This window comes from Harpia harpyja, chromosome 3 (genome assembly GCF_026419915.1).
Source record: "Harpia harpyja isolate bHarHar1 chromosome 3, bHarHar1 primary haplotype, whole genome shotgun sequence".
In the NCBI taxonomy this organism is placed as follows: Eukaryota; Metazoa; Chordata; class Aves; order Accipitriformes; family Accipitridae; genus Harpia; species Harpia harpyja.
The window spans coordinates 42,668,429-42,690,125 of record NC_068942.1 but is presented as its reverse complement, the minus strand read 5'-3'; the positions used below and the strand labels follow the sequence as shown (position 1 = coordinate 42,690,125).

Sequence of the window (21,697 nt, the reverse complement as noted above, 5' to 3'; positions counted from 1 at the left end):
TGTGGGACAGCAGAATATTCTGAGAACTAAGATAAAAAGGTCAAACAGCAACTTCCACATTCCAAAACACCTAAAAGTTTAACATTATTACTGCAGGACTATTGCAGCTCATAATGTAAAAAGTAAGCATACAAAGTTACATAGCGTCTTACTGCAATTCCTTTGATTTCAGTAAAATTTATCCTTGTTCTAATGCCACTGTTAGACTAAATCCTGCTTTCGATTACCCTGCACAAGCCCAGGGTAATGCACGGGCCCAGGTACACCTCCCATTTACCAAAGCTTAATGAGTTGTCTTATGTAAGCTAAGCTTTAACTGGCAGAATGCAGTTTTAGCCCCCAACAAGCATGAGATAAAATACATAGCTTAAGGCTCAGCACAAGAAGAGTTTAAGCAAACTAATTTTAGTTTTCAGATGCGACTGCTAAGAACAAACACAGGTTCGGGTATTGCAGTTTAGCTGAAGGGCAACTCACTAAACTGCAATAAACCTAAGCCTATGTCTGAACCATAAATTCTAATGTTAAGAAAGTTTGGTCTTTACAGAATGTTTTAATGCAATTTACAATTATATTTTAAACTTAATTAATAAACTAAGTAAATATAGCCTGAACATATATATTTAACACACTACACAGGTATAAAACCAGTCCCTCAAGTCAAACAAGTAGAAAAACTGCCAGAGCAAATGGAGGACACAACTCAATAGCAGAGTGCATACTGCAGGTCAGGATGACCTTGACCAGTCCAAGAACCAGCCTGAGAAAAGCAGCATTCAATTGCTACTAGCCCAAGCGCAGCCAATTCCACAAACTCAGACTGAAAACAACCGATCATGTAGCAGTTCTCAAACTGAAACTCCCCCATCCCCTTTGACCATAAGCTTCATGAAAGTTAACACTGTTGTGCAGCTGTAACACATCATACAACTCAAACATTGAGTAGAGCCCACAAAGTACACCTAGCACTAGGAAGGCCTCAGCTGAGTAGTGGTATATCCAGTTTTTGGGAACACACTTCAAGGAAAGTTGTGTTCGCCATGGAAAGGGTCCAAAAAGGAAGCAAGAACGATCAGAGCTAAAAGTTGTCATCTGTAACATCCGAGTGAATTAGCATTCTTTAGCCGCTCTTTAATCTAGAGAAAAAGACAAGTGGGACAGCATTACCCATTTTCAAATATGGAGTGTGGTTGCAGAGTACAAGGTAATAAATTGTTTTCTATATCCACAGAGAGCAGAAGGAATAGCAGTAATGTTTTTAAATTGCAGCAATAAGCATTCAGGTACCACATCAGAAAATCTTTCAGTGAGAGATATAATAAAATAATCAGAATAAACCAAACCAAAAGGCTTTGAGAAGGGGTTAGACAAACAATTGCTAAGGAACAATGTAGGGGTGGTGTGTGTGTTTTATTTATATATTTGTATATTTTATTTAAATACATACATGGAAAACCAGTGATCTCTGAAATATCTTCCCAGTCTATTCTTGTCTATGAATTTCCATAGCAAGTATATGCAATGCAAGCAAGAAAACAAATCATTTAACATACTTCTTCCCTGATGGTAATTCTATTTCAGTGGAGTCAAACCCACAGCTTACAAGCAGCATATTGGTCACAGAACCTGAAACATTGCTCACTGGCATCAGAAATTAAAGATGAAACAAAGCCAAGGAAAGAAGCAGAGTACAACATTACTTGTAAAACCTTAGACATTCTGAATTACTACCCATGAGCCAGCAAACAACAGGAAAAAAACATTCCCTAGAATCCTGTCCATAAGTGTATCAGCATCAAGTTTACATACAGATCATCAAGTACCAATACCATATAAACCATCATTTTCAATCCAGTATACACCAGTGACAGTATTAACAACTTAACAGTTCACAGAAAGGGCTGCTGATACAGCGTTCTATAAGCACTTTTACTCTTCTCCTGTTACTGCATTAAAACTCAAAATTACCTTGTGGAAGCTAAAGATCAGTATCACTAAGCCACTATGAGAAACAGGCCTAATCAACAACAAATGCCTTAGAATTAGACCATGCTGGTGATCTGCCTTGTAAAGACAAAGAAATAGAGCTCACAAACTATACAAGCTGCAGGTGAATTCTCCAGCAGTTCATATCCTTAAAGGCATGCTTTCCTGGACTATTTTTAACTCTATGCATTTTGAAGTTAAAACAGACCAAGTGAGCGAGAGACAGAACAAAACACTACCTCCCAAAAATTACTCTCTGCCAAGTACCCATAGCAAACTTGTGCAAGGTCCAAACATTCAAAGCAACAAGTAAAAATCCATTGCCTTTTTTCCCCAGTACTGGCATTTTCTTATTTAAAATCATTAAAGTGGCAAAGAAAACCCCAAACTTTTGGGAAGGAAAAAGGCTAAAACCCTGTTTTTCCATGATTTTTTGTGAACTATAGCTCATGGTTTGCTGTAACCTTAATCAGCCATTAGATGAATAAACATTTTTACCATACTGGTTTTAATTTTTTAACTCCTAGATGATGTCTAAGCAGGAAGGGGATGAGGAAGCCCACTGTACAAAACCAGCTTAAGGATACCTTTAGTAAAAGATTGATAAGGTGTTTATTACAATGACTGTAAAGAGATGGTAGTTACCACTACATCTTTTTGTTGCTCTTTCACCTTTTGCTGACCAACTGAGGAGTGCTGAGCTCTTCCTGCCACTGACTGCTGCAGCCCCCAGTTTTTTTCTCCCACCTTGTCCATCTGCCGTGTGCTTCCCAAAGCCATCCTAGTACTAACACCTCAGTATCACCCATCTAACTGTTGGTTGCCCATCAGAAGGCTCAAAAAACACTTAAGCATCAAGAGGCCTCCGCTGGCAAGGTCACTTCAGAGCCACCGCCCTCTTTTCTAAACTCTTGAGAGAGATCGTAACAGCTTCTAGCTCCCCAAAGCCAAAGGATGGCCTTTACCCAACTAGGGACCCAACGAAGCAAGCAGCGGTCCCCCTTCGGTGACCCCGTCCCTCAGAAACACACACCTCTGCCTCCTTCCCCCACCACGCCCCGCACACCCACTGCCCGCAGCCCCAGCTCGGGCGGGAAACACGGGCTTCCCCTTACAGAACGCAACTATTGACCCTCCCCGCTCTCTTCCCCACCGCCGCCGAGCCTCCCAACCCGGGCTGCTCGGGAATGCCGCCCCAGCAGCACACCCCCCCTACAGCCCCCGACACCTCGCCAGTTCGCCCCCTCACACACAGACACGCCCCTAAGCGCTGGCCGGCAGCCCCACACACACACACTCCCACCCCTCAGCCACCCCAAGGCTGCCACTTCTCTGCCCTGCGCTTCCCCTCACCGTGCTAGACGGCCCCTTTTTACCAAAAAAAACCCCACTCAAGTTTTACTTACACACACACCCCCCCCCACCCCCCCAGCCGCCGCGGTGGTGGCCCCGCCCTTCGGCGGGGCGCACGCGCCGGCTTGGCCTTTCTACCGTTTGGTGAGTGAGCTGTCCGTCAAGCGGCAAGGCGCGGGTGCGGGCCAGTCAGGCGCGCCCATCGGGGCGTGGGCGGAGCCTTAGCGGCAGGGCGGAAGCGGCGAGGTCCGGCGCCGGGAACGGTGTAGGGTGAGGGATGGGCGGGCGGCCTGCGGGAGGTGGCGGGGGACGCCTGGCTGCGGCCGCGCCTCCGCCTCAGGGGCTTTTAGCTTCAAGTGCGGCGGGGCGAGCCGTGGGGCTGGTCCCGGTCCCGGTCCCGGTCCCGGTCCCGGTCCCGGTCCCGGCCCAGGCCCAGCAGGGGTGAGGAAGCGCCCGTAGCGCGGGCGGTCAGCGGGCCTGGTCGCTTGCAAAACCGTGGCGGCGGCTGTCGGCCCCTCCGGTCCGGCCTGGCTGCCGTGTGGAGGGGAGGCCCCCTCCGGCAGGCTGCTGCCGGCCTCCTGCTCCTTACCGCCGTGTCCCCGCGGGAGCGGCGCGGTGCCTGGGCCCGGGGCGGGAGGCAGGCAGAGAGGCCGGCCGGCCGGCCCGCGGCGGAGGCGGGCAGGCCGCAGTCGATCGCTTCGGTGTATCCCCGCCCTGAGAGAGCCCCTCTGCCGAGAAGGAGGCCGTTGGTAAGGTCTGCATGGCGGGAGGTGGTCGACGCGGCAGCGTGCTTGTGTCAGCCTGCCTTCGGGCGGCCGGCGGTGCTGCTCTGCCTTTCTCGTCTTTAAGATCCGGTGCCGTTTGGACTTGAAAGTGTTTCTCTTAAAATTATTTTCTTCAGTGTGCCTCGGTATTGATCGCCAGGCCGCTGCGAAGCTATTTGAAACTGGTTGAAAAGAGGCTGTGTTAAGAGACTGTCTTGTACGTTGGACCGTTCGAGGCCAGTAGCTTTGAAGTGTGCGTGTATGTTTGCTTTGTAGGTAGAAATGAAGAGAAATTACTGGAGAGGCAAAGAAAAACATGGATGGAGCAATCGCAAGCACGGCTACCATCCCCATCGGTACAGAAGACCCAGTCACAATAACCGTACTGAAAGGCAAGTATATGCAGCTTCTGCTTAGCATGGGTTAAGTCGTTAGATGTTATGCCTAATTAAATTTGCAGGATGGTGGCTACCTAGAACTGGGAGGGTTGCCATCTAAAAATCTAGTGGACGGTACTTCTGTTATATCCGTCATCCCTAGCGGGAGTGGAATTGCATTGATTTTTGGAAATTTATCATATGTCCACAACTGTATATTGATTTCAAACTGAGATGTGGTTCCACGAGCTAGTCCTTTCAGATGTGCCGGATCGTCCATAAACTCTTCATCAATATGCAAAGATAGTTCAGGGGAGAAAAATGTTTGCAAGTACTTCATTCTCCCTGCCCATTTATTTTATACCTCGGTGGCTACTAGTATAAAAATTGTCATTGAAGGATCTTCCTGAAAGTTTGAAAGCATGTTAAGTAACGTAGTAATAATACCACGTCTAGCAGATCAGGAAACTGAAACAAGGTCTCAGGAATAATCTACTGCCTTGAAAACTGATTCTTTCAGAAAAGGACATTTTAAACTTTAAAACTTACACTTGCCTGTGTTTGAGCTATTTTTATGGCTGTTTTTCTTTCCCCTGTTCTTTCCTTAGTGCCTCTTGCAGGAATAAAAGAGGCCAATCCTTTGCTTTAATGCTCTAAGCATTTTTTAAAAATATATTTTTGGAGAAAGAGACACATACACACACATACGAGTTGCCCTGTTAGTTGTATTTGTGTAAGAAAAGTTAGAAATGCTAACGGGCCCTAGTTCAGTGAATATAGAATTAAAAGAATTTTATTAAAAAGCTTTAAATTGAAGTGCTTGGGTTTCATGTGAGGTGGTTTTCCCCTTGTAGATTGGTTATGTTCTTTAACTATTTACAAAGTTGTATAATCAAACAGCAATAGAGCTGGTATTAGAACTAGAATTTCTTTGTCATTTTGTTTTCAATAAATTACGACTCTTGCAAAACGTCTTGGCCTAATGCTTTTAAGATGACGTATAATAAGACCTGTCTTAAAAAGTGAGAATTGTACGGGTGATTCAGAAAACATCCCAGTGGAATTTTGCTCATCAGTACTGAATATGCCCATTTAAATTACTTCAGAAAGAAGCAAGCTGCGGTTACCCTGTCGACTGCGACGTTTATGATAAAAGCAGAGACTTTTATTTCATGGAGTTTTCATTAAACTTTTGTTTATTTTGCATGTTTCTGAACCTCATCAATGGAATTCTTGTCATGAAGAGAATGGCAAAATATTTTTGACCCAACATCAGTGTTTTACCCATACTGTCTCTCGCTTTATGCTGTGAAGACTTACATGCTTTCAAGGATGGGCTTTTCTTTTAATCAGGGGATATGATAAAATGCCCAGAATTAATCTTTCACCAAAAAGAGTTAAAGGCACTTGCAGAATCAGCAGCCACCTCTAATGTTTTAGCAAGTAATTAAGGCTTTTAAGATGTTGGTATCTTTAATGTTCCTGGGAAGTTTTTAAGCTGAATATTTTTACTGTTTCATTTTCATAGTTTAGTGTATGGTGGTATGCACAGTGTGCTTATCACAGCCCTGCAAAATTGTACTCCATTAACGTCAATAACAAGCTGCTTTCTAGATTCTTTGTGGGAAAGATGTGTAGGACAATTGTGAGCCTATCTTGAAGGTGATACTATTTTTTTAGGCTGGAACAGGGGGAACCACAGACCCCAGTGAATGAAGGCTCCAGCAGCAGTGGAGATCCTTCTTCATCCAGTTTAACACAGAACTCTGTAGTACCAGGTAAGAGACCATGTTTATGGGTCAAAAAATCAGTGTCTATTTGCTGACTCTATGGAAAAAGTAGTAGTAGCTGCATTAATAGTATGGTGTTACAGGAAGGATATAAGCAGTAAAGTTTGTAGAGAAAAGTAACATCAGGTGATATAAAAGATGTAGTAAGTCAGGATCTAGAGAGCAGGGCCAAATGCATTTTCAGGCCCACAAGTGCTTCTCATGTTTGAAAATTTCTGTGCCTAACCAAGCTGATATAAACAAAAAACAGAATTCTGTTTCTCCCTCCAGAAACGTTGCTTTGGGAAGAAAATGAACTTTGTTTCTTTTCTCATATGTGCTGAAGATTTTAAAAAATACATATTTCAGTAGAAACATTAAATAAGCAGAGAAAATAAGAGACCATATAAAAAATTATAACTTGTATCCAGTTACTCAGTCTTTTAAGAGACACAATGATCTACCACTTCAGGGGAGGGGTGGGGGGAATCATCTCTCTTTATGCCTTGAGTGTATTTTGTAGTCCGTAAGAAATACACTCTGGCTAAATGTTCACTATCAGGGAGTTGACTGGTGAAACCAGACTTGATGCAGTAGCAGTGCTATTGAGGAAGATGTCCTGTTTGCCTTCTGGTTTCCTGACTCATTAAACAACCATAGCAAAAGCTAAGCCTGTGGGAACATACATTTCTCCACAACAGGAGAGTCTTGAAACACCACTGACTCTATAACCTCTTAAAAACAGACAAAGCCAGAGTTTAAAGAGACCTTTTTTGTATATCACCCTTTTGTGCTTAAGAGGTTGTGAGGATGTTAGGAGATGTATCCTGCAAAACACTTATTGCTGTGTAATTAGATTCTGTATAGTAAATGCAGCGTGCTTTTATGAACCTTACTGATTCATTCACTAACTTTATCTTTTTGTTGACCTGAATAAATCTTGGTCACTTGTTGCCAAGCTGAAACCTAAAAGATGCTGACAAGGAGCTGAATTGTAAGCAGCAGCAAAAAGAGGTTACTTCAAATGCAATTTCTGGTAGTAGATAAAGGTTTAAATAAAAACTCTTGAAGTGAAATATTAACATTCACCTCTTCTGAATAAAATCATTTGTCTGGGGACAACGTACCATTATGAATCTGTCAAAGTATTTTACCTGTCTGCCTCTGTGAATTTAGTGAAGCACTAAAATTGAATGTTTCTCTCATCCCAGTTTATCTTTGGAAGGAGCCTCTGTGTATTGTCCAAATGTACTCTTGATTGTATCTAAATCTCTCCTATGTGTTGAAGAAAAAGTGGCTTGTTCTGTGAAGTGAATCACTTTATTTTGGTTTGGGTGATACCTCGCTGTGAATTTTTTGTTGTTGTTGTTTGGGACTGCCCTACCTAGTCTTTTAACCAACACTGTCCTTTCAGGATTGATTGATGAAGAAAGGTCATTTTTGTTCTACAGCAAAACCTTCCCTCTCTGCTTCTCTGATCTGTCTGAATTTCATCTTGGTCAGTGGTGACATCCCTTCTGTATCTGTGTAACGACACTGCATTTGAAAACTATAAATAATCTTTTTTTCCTTTAAGTGGCCATCATCTGTTCCTAGTCTGTGTATCATGCTTGGGACCTGCTGGGAGCAGGAGCTTTGAGCCTCGTGACACTGACATTCCCATGAACATGTGAGATGTCAAAAAGCAATAACAAAACCTAAGTTATCCATCTGATTTTGCCTGGGTTTTGCCACTTTTTTTTTTTCTTTCTTCCCCTAAGAACTGCCAGGATTTTACTATGACTCAGAAAAGAACCGCTATTTTCGCCTGCTGCCTGGACATAATAACTACAACCCACTCACCAAGGAGAGCATTCAGTACAAGGCGATGGAATGCAAAAGACTGAGACTCTTAGAAGAGGAAGAAAAACAAAAGAAGGTACATTCTGAAAAAGATTGCAATTAGGCTTTATTGTGCTCTGACCCAGGACAGATTATAAGCTAAAGCCTTTCAATTCTGACTGTGGTACAGTTCCCTAAGCTGTCTGAAGAAATGAAAATTTATTTTTGCTGAGAATTTATAGTCCTTGAAGGCTTTTGTTTGGCTGTTCCACACAGGAATGAAAGCAAGTCATTACAAACAAAAAACCTGTAAAGAGACAGGAACTGTGCTCAGAATTGCAGATTGTCCAACAGTTACACTTGAGTCAAGACATTGGATGCCAGGTTTCAAATCCCTGCCTTGATTTGGCAAAGTGACATCTTGATTTTAAGTTTTCCACATGTTTAATAAATGTATCGATCATATTCCTGGACCCTGAACAAACAATACTGATGATATTTTGTGGAAACAACCTTTTCATCAAGAATTTTTTTTGACAGTTAAATCAAGGCAGGTCTTACATTTATGCCTGGAAAACCTGTATGCTTTTCATCGTAAACTGGATGGATCGTTACAGTGGAGTTCATACTGATGCTGCATATCTGTAATCACGGTAAAATACCCAACAAGGATGTTTTTTAATTACCTGAAAGCTATGTCTTACAACTTTACAAATCACAGCTCAGCTTAAATATGCTGTCATTTGGAAGAAGTGAGCTGTATTTTTCTCCTTAGGTAATGAAGTTCTCACTTCAACCAGCTATTCAGCTCTCCAGTCTTCACTGTGAAAGTGCTGCTGTTGGTTTGGTTTGGGCTTTTTTTTCAGTTGTTTTAGCTGCTTGCCATGTTGCTGTTAATGGGAACTGTGGATGTACATCTCTTCTCAAAATCTGGCTATTGAATCAGACGTCTGAATTAGGCTCCCAGATAAGAACGTTTTGACTCTTAATGTTTGGCTCTTGCTTTGTCTGAGCATTATCAAAAAGGTTTGTTACTCCCTAACTTTGCAAAGTACTCTATCCTTTGGTCTCCCCAGAAAGTGTTTGTGTGAAATTTTAAAAAACTATGACTGGAAAAGTAGTTTAGTGCAGCAGTAAGACTGCATGGTTAATAGCAGACTTCTTGTGGTAGAAAATTTTGCTGTTTAATAAGAATTTAAGGTGTTACGGTGAAACCAGAAGGTGACTTTGCACCTCAAGGTGGTACTGCTAATTATGTCAAGTGAAAACAATGGCTGTTGTTTTGGGTTTGGGGTTTTTTTTCTCCAGTTTTTGTATTTATAAAAGCACCCCACACCTCACAGGAATATATTCTTGTCTGCTTACTGTAGTAGACCAGGGAGGTGTGCTGGAATGTGTTTTATAGATGTTCTGAGAATTTTAATGTATGTAGGCTAGAGGAAAAAGTTAGCTAAGTATTCCAAAAGTCTAAGACCCACAGCCATGTTTGAATTGTAAACAAGCAAATGACTGAGTACACTTTTCATTTTACTCTCTTCCAGAAAACAACAAGGGCTGGACTGAACTCATCTATGCTGTTACAGAAAAGACAGCTGGGTTTGCTCAGCTCCACGAGTTATTGCAGGTACAGTGATTTGATTTGCAATACCAAGTTCTGCTGTTAGTGCAACTGTTCCTGTCAGGTTTTCAGGTTTTTTGCATTTCTTACTGCTCCTAAATGAAGAGGAACATATTACTTATAATAAAAAAATAGTTATGTTCTTTTATAATCAGATTACAAAAGTGGTGAGAATACAAATGAAGAAGAGGTTTCCCAATTTCGGATAAATGGAGTTTAAAACTTCACTTTTTTTTTCCCTACACATGCTGTTTTATATATATATATATATATATGCAGACTGCTTACAGTGCAGCTTTTCTTTGGATGAATGCTCTTCAACTGATGTGACCATTCCCCCTGCCCCCCATTAGAATAGCTAAGATAGCTCAGATTCAGTAAGTGCAGAAGGCAAGTTAGTGACTTGCTATGTTGTTGTTTCTGCTACTGAGGAGGTGCTGGGATTCAAAATAACGGGATGAAATTCCATTAATGTGGAAGGTGCAGATGTTCATGGATTATATAAGTGAAATTGCAGCATGCTAGTTGTTCAGGCATTTTATCTTCTGTGATTGAGGAACAGTTCTGGATATCCTATCCAGAATTCTTTTCATTGGCATTACCTGAATTCTAGGCTTAACTGAATTCTTCTCTGTTCCCCTCCCCTACCTGCTTTTACAGGCTGGTCCATGAACTAAAAGTGAACTGCATGCAGAGACGGAAGATAGAAATTCACAGTCCAGATTCCTCAGTTGCTGGAACCAACAATTTTAAAATAATTGTGGTATGTTGTGAGAACTGTTAAGTCTTTAGGATAAAGAGAGCCTATAATCAAGGAAAATTCAGGATCTTGTAATCAAATCCCATAGGTCAAATTTTGCTGTCAAAGATGCGTTATTTCTGTTGTGTCAGTTATCAAAATCTGTGCTTGGTAATTGTAAACAGGTAGGAAGAGGCTGTTCCTTTCCTAGAAAGGAAAATGGTGAAAAGGTTGAACATGAAAGTGATTTTTTTTTTTTTTTTTTTTTTAAGCTGATCAACATGTTTTCTTGGAAAGAAACAGGAGCTGAGTGGATAATTAGTGTGGGGCTGGGAGGGGGAGTGGAGACAATTAAGAGAAAGAAGAAAATTGAAGAGAAGAATTTTGGCAGTGGCAAAGTCTGTGGTCCAGAGAATCTATGTAAACATCATTAATCATTTTACATGTCATGATCTGAAGGCAGTTTCTACTGGTTTTAATGGTACTGCATGTGCAGGAGAGGTCTCTGGAGCAAATATCTTTCAGAGTCTATGTAGGAAGCTCTCCAGGACCAGCTCCTGGCCTTGTAAACAGAGGACTGCATAGGTAGCTGAAGCCAGAAGGGAGTCAGAAACTTCGTGTCATAGAAGAAAAACTGAAATGTAGCACCAGCCTAAAAATGTGATCAACAGCAGGAGAATTCCACATTTGCTTTTGATAAGGTTTCCATTTTTGGTTTGAGTTCTCTACCAATAACAGTCTGTGCTTACTAATCAGCCAGAGTGTCTAGAACTGATAAAATTGGAAAGAGTATTTATTGTTACTCAAGGACTAAATCCTTTTCTTACTTATGTTTTTTCTGTGCATGTGTATAAAAAGAAGTTGGCCGCTGTTTTTAGAGATGATTGGAAAGTGGATGGTGTTAAAGAGATCAAAATGAATGTGTTGTTTCATTTTAGACCTAATGCAGCTCCCTCAAGCTGTTTTTTCCTGTAAGTTTCCGGTAAGTGTGACCAGTAAGCTTTTATTTTACAGGCGGATGTTGCTTGCGAACGGATATTCACTGTGAACGATGTAGAGCATGGAGGATGTAAATATGGTATCATCAACCTCAGTGGTTTGGGGAAGGAGACTCTCACTGTGGAGATGTATGACAACCTCTACTTCACAAACCGCAAAGTACTGTGCTCTGTTCCTGCTTCCTTCAGTTGTTGCATTCTCAGAATGCTGTTCTTGGGAGGCACAGGTGGAAGTGCATGAGGGTTGGGGAAGGGGTTAGGAGGAGAGAATGGAAGAATTGAGCAATGTGAAGCTTGGATAAATGCAGAATCGTGGTAAACTTGTCTCTGAAAGCCCTCAGTACCAGTGTTAGTTCTCAGGAGTGTTATGCTACAATTGGAACAGAAGACTATATAAAGTATCAGCTTCCAAGAATAGTGCTTACTTCAGAGTTGCACTTGGCCGTAGCTGACAAAATTGATGTTGAGGGCCAGAAACTTCTAAGATTTGTGTGCTTCTTTCTTAAAAATAATTTTGGGAAAATGTGTTTATCCTTGAACATGAAGGGTATTTAAAACAAGCTTTCATAATCTCTTCATGCTCAGATTCTTTTAAGGATGATGCCTTAAATAATAGGATGTCCTTGGTGCCTCAAGCCGTGTTTGGACAGACTTCCCAATGCTGCTCTGTCTCCTATGTTTAAGAGGAGTATGCGGCTAAAATGCTCGTGTCCCATTACTGGGCTATTTAGTGGGCTAAGGAAGTGTGCCCAGCGCATAATTTTATGTCATCTGTGCATGGAAATACCCTTTCATGAATTGAATAAGAGGTCACAAAAATAGTATGTCTTCTTGTGTCTGAAGGTGAATTCTGTGTGCTGGGCATCATTGACTCATCCAGATTCTCATGTTTTATATCCTTTTAAAAAAAGAAAAAATTAAGTTCAGCTTTCACAAGTCTGCATCATGCTGCACAGAACAACTAACTTCCGGGAAGACCTCTCATGTAGTTGCCCCAGAAATTAAGTTTTCTGGAAAACAGAGGAAGTTATAAAAATGGAAAGATGTTGGAGCTAGTGAGACAGATGTATGGTCCTGTTATAGATATATGTAGGATTGTTCCAGTGTAATAGTAGATGAAAGACCATGTTTCCTGCCCTGGAGACTTCCCGCGTCATTAATAGTGTAGATGCCATATGCAAAATGATTTGATGTTTAGAAATTGGCTGGGGCAAAAGAACAGGAAAGAGGGTTAAGGCAACTAACTTTCTCTTTGAAGTGGGTTGGTTGGTTTCAGTTGTAAACCATCCCCATATTGGCTGGGGCAAGAGGAGAATGGGAGCAGTTCACTGGCATGATGCTCTGCACCTTTCAGAGCATGTTGTGCAGATCTGTCTGAGAAGAAGAGGAACGTTGATGGTATAGTAGAGGAAGCAGTAATGGACAGTGCAAAGCACAGAAGAGAGGAAGAAAAGGAGATCTTAACGTGTGAGACGGCAGGCAACAGATGTACTATTAAAGTGCCAGAAGAGGAAATTACATAGAAATGTGTGTAATGGCTCATGGGAAAAGCCAAGCAATTCAGGACTGATCCAGAAGGTGGCAGGAGTTCATCAGGCTTGCTCACAGCTGGTTAGGAGTTGGGGATTGTTTGGTTTGGTTATTATGTGCTTTTCTCTAGTCATGTCACAGATTTACCCCACTGAATTTGAAATGCAGCTTTCAAATCCTATTTATACCTGGTGTAATCTTCAGAAAGTATTTTAATGTAATCTAAAGTGAGTCTTCCTTGCCTCCCCAATGTGTGCTTCCCTTTTTCCAACTTAATCTCCATGAAAAACAGATCTGTATTAATGCAGCATCATCAGTATATAAAAATAAGAAGGATCCATGTAGGCCATGCTTTTTTTTTCTATCACTAGAAAGATGCCTTAGTATTCCTCTTATCTTGTCTTTCTGGTAGTGAAAATACACAAGCAAGAATTTGAGTTCTGTCTAGCTTTTTCCAATGAAAGAAATGAAAAGGGAAGACTTAATTGTAAATTATAAGGCACATCAAAGGTCTCAAAGGGAAAGTACTGTGAGCTGTGGCTATGTCAGAGCATCTTGCTTTTCCCAGCTACAAATGTTAGGCAGCCTGTTCCATTCTAGGGAGAAATCTTTGTTTTCCTTAACTCACTTCAGCAAGCTGTGTCTCATGGGAATTGCAGAAACACCAGGCTGTGCCAGTCTGCTTCCAGCATCATTGTTCAGCAGCACTAACCCAGGTAGGGTGTTTTTGTTGTGGTTTGGTTTTTCTCCAGTTTTCGATAGCAGTTATGGTATGAAAAGAGCACAAAGGAAAGATTATTTCTGCACTTTTCTTCAGTAGCTGGTGAGACTGTTGTGTTCTTGTAAAACTTAAAAAGTCTGAAACAGTTTAAGAAGTGAACAGATGAACTTACCTTAAGAATTAATTAACAAGCAGTATTCAAAGCACTAGTTTATTTTTAGCTGATGATGATGTAGTACTTGACTTTGGTAGGAGAACACCTCACTTGTAAACATTTGAGATTTTTCATGAGAAGCTTGGCCTGTAACTAATACTCAAAAGCTGCACACAAGAAGTACTCAAATTTCCTTATAGACTATTTAGAATCATTGCAGAATCCCTTCGCATAGTAGCTACTCAAGTATGCTCAGTGGATTAATCAAAGGTGGAAACCTGGTAAATGTCTCAGCCCATAGTTCCTTGTACAAGCTCATGCTCAGTTGTGTGTAAGCATGATTGATTTGGAGAATCCTATGTCTTAAGTCTGATGGCTGTAGCCGTATCTTTATATATTTGTTTGTTCAGTGTTCTTGGGGACAGGACTTTATTAACTGGACCTTTATGATAGATGTCAGAACTATGCTTCTTCAAGTCACACAGTACAGTCCTCTAACCCGGTTTCCATTCAGACATGATCAGTTACGTTTATACAGAGGAAGTCTGTGATAGATAAGAGTTATGGACCTATTTTAAATTTGTAATGTCATGCTATTTATGCAGACATAAAAAAAAAAAAATAAGCATGGAGTTAGCATGAACTTGAAGAGTCACTGAAGATGGATTGCTACTAGGCCAGCATGCCCAGTTGCTCTGTAGAACGTTTTAAGCCCTTCACCATAATCAGATGCCCTGAGTTCCACCAGAGTCCTCCTGTCTAGTATTTCCTATTGACTGTTTTAGGCATTTCCAAGTTTCTTGACTTACTTTACTCTCCTAAATTGTTGGTTTGAGGGAACATTGCTAAGTAGATGCTGGGAGCAAAGTAGAACTTAACCTGTCTAAACCCATGTTTTAGACGTGTCACCTGTGCTGCCTGACATATGTATGATCATGGATGTGCCATGAAGGAAGTGAAAACTGAGGACTTAAAATTTATGCCAATAGTAGACTTTGTGCAGGAGCTATGTGAGTAAGGGTCAAATCTAGGGTATTGTTACTTACTCAAACCTTTTTTTTTTAAATAGGCAGGCCAAGAACTTACAGGTTAGGCTTTGGCTAATCTATAGCTTATGAAGTAAATGTTTTGAGTTTCTAGCCCACTCGTCTTTGAAAAATGGCTTACTTAGTGCTGTAAGGCAAGTGTTATTTTTCTCTTTCCTGCCATGGTCAGCCCTCTGACTACTGAATAATTTCACAATGTCTCACAATCATCTATCTATATAGACTGTAAGTCTTCAGTTTACAGTCATGAAGTCGCACTTCTGTTTCCTGTCTCTTGAGTAGCACAGGGACATTAATTGGGTAACATTTTCTCTGCTTCACATTGAGATGTTGAAAGAAGTATGGAAATCCAGAGAAGCTTTCTGAGTTATCATCTTGTCCTAACATTTTATGGTTGCTTCATGTGTTGCTCCTGTCTCCTAGGAGATCGACCTGGAATGCTGTGCAGCTTCAAGATATCCACTGCCTGGTCCTGTGCTTGGTGCCTGAATCCCCAAGCAGACAACTGCTTCAGCACAGGTGATTTGCAAGGCTAGCCACCCCTTCCATCTCAGTGGGCAAGACTTCTTGCATTAATCTCCCAGCTGCTACCCAAGTTACAGCTAAATGAACATAACCTGTCTTCCTTAGGCCTGACACGACGAGTTCTTGTGACCAATGTAGTGACAGGGCATCGACAGACATTTGGAACCGGTAGCGATGTATTGGCACAACAGTTTGCCACACAAGTAAGAAGAACCATACACCCTTCATTTTTTCAGAGTGCTGCCTCATTGGTGGGCTTTTTGTTCCATTTGCGATGGGACTCATCATGCTGTACGTAAAGTTGTGATTACAGTTACTGTTGGATACCTGTTCCACAACAGAGCTGATGTGGTCTGATGTTTGCACACAATTGAATAGCAACAAAAAAGATTAACTGATTTCAAACTCTGTGGCAACAGGGGTAATTTTTGTTAATTGTACAGAGGTAAAAAGGAAATGAAGGAAGTATAAAGAGCACAGTAATAATGTGTTGTAAAATTGTTTTGGTTTTGGCAAATGACCTCATTTTGTTAATGCTCAGTGTATTGTCTCCATCAAGAAGAAGAAAACCCCTATAAAATACTAAAGGACTTGTTCACAAAGATTTAGTGAGAAGGGTGAAATTGGAATGTACGGATTCCAGTTCCTGTTTTGCTGTTATGTTAGACTAAGTTCCTACTTACATAGCTGAACTTTCGCAGCTGAAGTAAATAGTTGAGGTTTGAATGGAACTAATGAGTTGGCTGAAAAATGTTGCTGTGTGTAATAAAAATTCTGGTTCTTAATGCCCGTGTTAATAAAACAATTTGACAACTGCACCAGAGAGCTCAAAAGCTTGACATAGATTCTGTCTGTGTAACTCGTAAGATCCTTTCAGGTGTCCCATAGTACGCTTCTTTCCCTTGGATTTTTCCAGACCCCAATGCTGTACAACGGCTGCCGTTCAGGTGAGATTTTCAGCATTGATGTGCGTCAGCGCAACCGAAAGGGCCAGAGCTGGAAAGCAATTCGTCTCTTCCATGACTCAGCAGTTACATCTATTCGCCTTCTTGAGGCTGAACATTATCTTATGGCAGGAGATATGGCTGGAAAGGTATGGTTTTGTTATGTTTAGGATATTCTGTTCTTTTTAGTATCTGGGCATTGACAGGTGCTTATCCCAGTCCTGAGGGCTGTTCTTTGGGGGGTAGTATGGAACCGGGTGGTAGTTCCATATATGGGTCCTCTTCCAGATCCACTTATGTATCAACCATCAAGTGCTTTCTGCTTTGTTAATATATCCCCTTTCAATTACTTCAACTTGCAGATAAAACTGTGGGACCTGAGAACAGCAAAGTGTGTGAAACAGTACAAGGGTCATCACAATGAATATGCTATTCTCCCTCTGCATGTAAATGAGGAGGAAGGACTTCTCACTGCAGGTGGGTTGACTTTTTTCCCCTCTACTTGTAGAATGCCTGGCAGTGATTTTCTTAATGCCCGAGGAGTGTTTCTTAGTACAGCTGTTGGAAGCTGTAAAGCTGTTAATTCTTCAAAATTCAGAAGAAATTTAGCCTTAGACATACTGTAATATACAATGAAAATTAAGAAATAATATTATGGATGCACACCTACTGTAATCACTCCCATGTAGCGCTTGACGGCTTTATCTGCTGTCCTGCAAAAGTCCCATTATCCTTTCCACGGTGTGTGTGTCTCAAGGGTAGAGCAGAAAACACTAGATTTTGAAATTCAGGGAAATAACATGTTAAATGGGAGACTTGGCGATAACTTTGTATAGAGACTAAAGACCGTGTATATGTTTATTTGGTGCTTAAGTGGGTAACGTGATGGACTGAAGCATCGGCATGTAAGCATAACTCCTTGTAAACTGTCTATACCACCCAGGTTCATTTTGAGTATACTTGGCTACAGTCTGAGGTTATTTTTTTATTTTATTTTATTTGGGGTGGGCGAAGGAAAGGTAAAAATAAATGAACCAAAACTCCTAAATCCTTATAGTGTAGCCAAGTTTCACAATGTCACTGTAAACGGTGACCTCTCCTTGGATTTGTCAATACATGATGGAATAATGACAAGAATTCTTGTCAATTTGACAGTGAGTTTTTCTCCCCTTTTTTGGCTTAGGAGCTTGATAATGAGGAAAGCACTCTAAATACTGATTTATCATACCTTTTATTGCTTAATAGGAAATGCACGTTTTTCCCACTTTTGCAGTATTCAGTGTGGAATTTCTGTTTCATAAAGTATTGATAATCACTTTGCCTCTAGTGTGTGTAGAAATGGTCGGGGGGGGGTTTCCCCATAGACCTTCTGCGATGATAATCTTATAGAGCCGTGTAAAGTACTTTTTGTGTAATGTTGAATTCTGGTGTCCTTTCCAGTTGGTCAGGATTGCTACACCAGAATTTGGAGTCTCCAAGATGCCCATCTGCTTAGAACCATCCCTTCACCCCACCCATCTTCCAAAGATGCCATTCCCAGTGTGGTGTTTTCTTCAAGACTTGGGGGTAGCCGAGGAGTTCCTGGCTTACTCATGGCTGTCAAGCAGGATCTCTACCACTTCTCCTATAACTGACACAATATTCTCCTCAGACCTGGTCTACAAAGCTGTTGGCATATATATGTCAGCATATACGTGACTTAAGGATTTTTGCACCAGTCACCGTGCTGTTGAGTCACTACATGCTGCTGTTGCATCTACTTTACCCATGAAATTCTGAACCTCCTTCAGCAGGTTCAGCAAATCTTGCTGTATACATCTCAGAGATCTTGTAAATAAAAGCTGAATGCTGATTAACTTCTTAGGCAATATTCCGCCTCTGAAATCTAACTATAAGCTTTGAAAAGCTGGTAACTTTCAGTAAGGGCCTGTCTCCTGCTAGCTGAATTTGCTGTCAAAAGGCTGCTCTAACTTAATCCTAGTTTGGTCATATAACTACTTAGCTGTGGTTACAGCTACATTAGCAAGTAGGCTGGTGCAATGGAGGGGATTAGCAGAGTGAAGTAGCTGGTGTTGAGAAGCTGACGCTGCAGGTGTTCTGGGGCTTTGTTTGGAGTAGCTTTGGTACGGGTCCCTGCATCAAGTGTCTCTACTACATCTATGCTTGGAAGCAGTCCAAGGAACAGCTGTTTCCCCACTCACACTGTCAGTCCTTTGAGCTGGGCCATGCTGAACTTTGTCCTTTTCAGACGATGGTAGCGTGCCACTGCCCTGCCACCATTCCCTTTAAAAGGCAGCATGCGTAGAACAAAGCACCTTTCCTAGTCCAGGCTGAATGTCCCTGTCAATTTATCGTAGTGTTTCCTAACCGAGTCCACACCCCTAACCTGGAGTTTGGTCAGCAGTCGGGAATGGCAGGCTTGCTCATGCAGCTGTAGCAGGAGACAAGCCTGGTCTGGACCATCCACATCCTCTTTGGGATATGAGATCACCTGTGCAGGGTCAGGGCTTTTGCATACAGAGGTATAACTGGGCCCTCAGCTGTGAAGTTGTAGCACCAGCTCACAGTAACTGGATGACACTGCATCTGTATTTGAGAACAACTGTTATCCCATGGAGCCTCATTACCTCCAGCTCCTTCCTGGTAACCAGTCTGGGTTGGGCAAGACCATCCTGCAGCTAGTATATGTAGGAAGCACTGACAAGATCAGGAGCCTACAGGGGGTAAAGGCCCTCATGAACTAGGTGGGGCTACTGATGGGCTTCACAGGAAAGACGATGCATTCAAGTTTTCCAGAATTCTTAGAAAAGGAATGCAGGAACTGCCCTTACTGGGATCCACTTAGAGCATCAGATGTACAAGCGTGTCACCAGAGATGCTACTTCCCATGGGGTCCTGCCACGAACATACAAACAGGTTATAATCACACCCTTGCTGCACAGCATGTTAAGGTGGAGGCTGTGTCCAGCTGGCTCAGTGAGATGGCCATGTCAGAGAGCTAGGCTGGGTGTCCATTCCAAGTGCCTTCTGAGATCAGGTGTAGGCTGCACATGCGCACAAATATAAGTGTTGCTGGTGGCTACAGGTGTGGCCTATAGTGGGGAGTACCCAGCACAGCACTCACACCTGGTATACCATCTGTGCCTTCGTTGCAGAGGAGTGCAACAGTGCTGAGCATCCTGGGAAGGAAGGAGCTTGCAAGTCCCCATCAAAGCTTTTCTACCTCACTAAATGGCATTCTAGGAATAAAAAGAAAGAGGGCTAATACCCGTCTCTTGGCTGCTTACCCCATTCACTCCACCATGTCTTTTGAGCAGGCATAATTAATTTGTTTTCCAAGGCCCTTCCTGACTTACTTTGCCGTATGTCGTCCTGTGCCTGTAGTGCTGTCTCGGAAACCCTTCCGGGGTTTAGGGCCAACCGGCCTGCTCAAAGGGGCAGGGAAGGCATCAAGCAGCAGAAAGACATTTTCCAGCAGCAGAAGTAGAGCAGCAGTACTCCAGCGGAGTATCTGCTCTCCGTGTATAGGCAGAGACAGGACATAGGTAGGGGTAACTGTAGGTACACTGAAGAGCTGGTGTAGTACTGCTACAGCCCAAAGGAGGTAAGGGATGCTCTGTTGGTTGATCAGGCACAGCAGGGTACCAAGCAATCCTGTTCCTTCCCTCAGACAAAACCTTCACCACTACCTTCCTAGGCATGCTACTAAGGTTTCTAGCTTTTTTTATTTCTTGGCAGATACTATTATTCTTTTGCACCTAAAGCTTTTGGCCAGAGCAACCTGTTTGTGGAGGGATTGCACCCTAACACCTTCATCATGATGGGCCATCAGCTCAGCTCCATCTCACACTGGTGCATGCACAGGGAAAGCTCTTGGGCTGTAACTGAGCAGGAGTATTTGCAGTTAAACAAGTGGGTTGGCAAAACTGTTCCATCAGTCACAAAATGTTTTTCCCAGAGAAGGAGAGCATGAGCTGCAGCATGGGGGGGTTGGGGGGGAGTGAGCTAGTGAGTGGCTGCGTGGTGCTTAATTGCCAGCTGGGGTTAAACCAAGACACCTGTGGTTTTTTGTTTGTTTCCAATGCACTCCCCTCCCCTTCCATTTTTCAAGTGAGTTTGGATAAGAGGGAATTATTCAAATACAGGTGCCAGGAAGGGTGGGCCCTACTAAAAATCCTCTCTGTCCTGCAGGGCTCCACACTCCTTTCTCCAGTCCTCTCACAACCTTCAGGCCTAAGCAATGTGCTGTTCTAAGAAACGGTCCTGTCTTCTCAGCAGCTCTTATTGCTCACCACACTCCAGTGTTATGTGTGGTGATCTCCTTCCCTTTCTTTGTATTTCTTTTACCCATTAATCTATATAGAAGACAATAGAGCAGGAAAACTCTCCTCTTGGGAGCAGTGTAATAACTTTACAGAGTGAATATATTCTGTATGAAATAGCTGTTGCATGGGTAGTCAAGATGAAAGATGAATCCCAGCAAATACACAAAACGTTTTCTTCCCTGAGTATACATTCAAAACTCCCAAATCTTTCTTGTGTCACATTAACAGCCAAATCCTGTTTCCCCATAGGCAGATTGAGCTGTGAATTCCTTACAACTATGGCTCCCCTGATACATTGGCTTTAGCGTTCCTCTGCAGAGCCTTCTTTCTCACACAAAGTGGAGTGGATGCTGCTGACAGCATTCTCTGTGCTGCCCCTTCTTTCTACAGACCTTGTTTATAAGACCAGGGGTCCCCTGTTCTCCTCAGATGGTCAGTCAGTCAGTCTTGCAGGCTCTTCCCCTTCCCTCTACTACCCTTGGATAACCAAGAGACCCAATTCTTGGCTTGCTTTTCAATTTGAGAAAATACTCTGCAATTTGTCTTTATTAGTTATGTTAATTTGGGACATTTTCTGTTGCATGCACAGTGATTAATGCATGCCACACAACTTTCAAAAGCATTTGCTTTGACTTAGTTAATAATGCATACTGCAACTAAGCATCTGTTCAGGAAATAGAATGTAGCTAACCCCATCCCACTGCAAACTCCTGATGTTACATCTGATAATCAACTCAGAGTTGAGTTGGAACATACTTTATATTGATATGCTTGCTAGTAAACATGTGTGGTTCAAACACTTGCAGGTAGCAAATCACAAGGATCATGAACTCCCTCAAATCACAATTAATTCCCAAATTTAAAATAGCATTTAAACTCTTTTCAGTGCTTTTAACTCCAGTAATGCCTGTTCTGCAACAACAAGACCATGCAACAATTGTGCCCAGTTACCGTGGGAAACACAAACTAGGAATTGTGGCAGAAAGGCATCTTACATAACTGAAGATAGTTTCTTCTCTTATAGACG

At 42.1% G+C, this 21,697-nt stretch overlaps 1 protein-coding gene across 4 annotated transcripts; it reads left to right on the top strand.

Moving 5' to 3' along the window:
• The first annotated feature begins 3,564 nt into the window (after positions 1-3,564).
• Positions 3,565-18,201, top strand: DCAF4 (DDB1 and CUL4 associated factor 4). 4 transcript variants are annotated; one of them, XM_052782286.1, is made up of 14 exons: positions 3,565-3,585; positions 4,380-4,495; positions 6,161-6,258; positions 8,010-8,167; positions 9,612-9,694; positions 10,349-10,451; positions 11,442-11,585; positions 12,269-12,318; positions 13,592-13,671; positions 15,300-15,395; positions 15,507-15,604; positions 16,318-16,494; positions 16,708-16,822; positions 17,786-18,201. In XM_052782286.1, exons 2-14 carry the CDS (start codon positions 4,386-4,388, stop codon positions 17,977-17,979), a joined length of 1,506 nt encoding a protein of 501 aa, XP_052638246.1. In that variant the 5' UTR covers positions 3,565-3,585; positions 4,380-4,385; the 3' UTR covers positions 17,980-18,201. The 4 variants fall into 4 exon arrangements, with proteins under 4 accessions (XP_052638246.1, XP_052638245.1, XP_052638243.1 ...); XM_052782285.1 differs by lacking the exon at positions 3,565-3,585 and adding an exon at positions 3,752-3,780; XM_052782283.1 differs by lacking the exon at positions 3,565-3,585 and adding an exon at positions 3,787-4,088.
• Positions 18,202-21,697: the final 3,496 nt, after the last annotated feature.

What these genes read in the sequence shown, in the direction of transcription:
- DCAF4 (XM_052782286.1), top strand. Translation starts at nt 4,386, where the DNA reads ATGAAGAGAAATTACTGGAGAGGCAAAGAAAAACATGGATGGAGCAAT. An exon ending in CACAATAACCGTACTGAAAG is followed by an intron (nt 4,496 to 6,160) that starts GCAAGTATATGC and finishes CTATTTTTTTAG; the next exon opens with GCTGGAACAGGGGGAACCAC. An exon ending in TCTACTTCACAAACCGCAAA is followed by an intron (nt 11,586 to 12,268) that starts GTACTGTGCTCT and finishes TTGTGTCTGAAG; the next exon opens with GTGAATTCTGTGTGCTGGGC.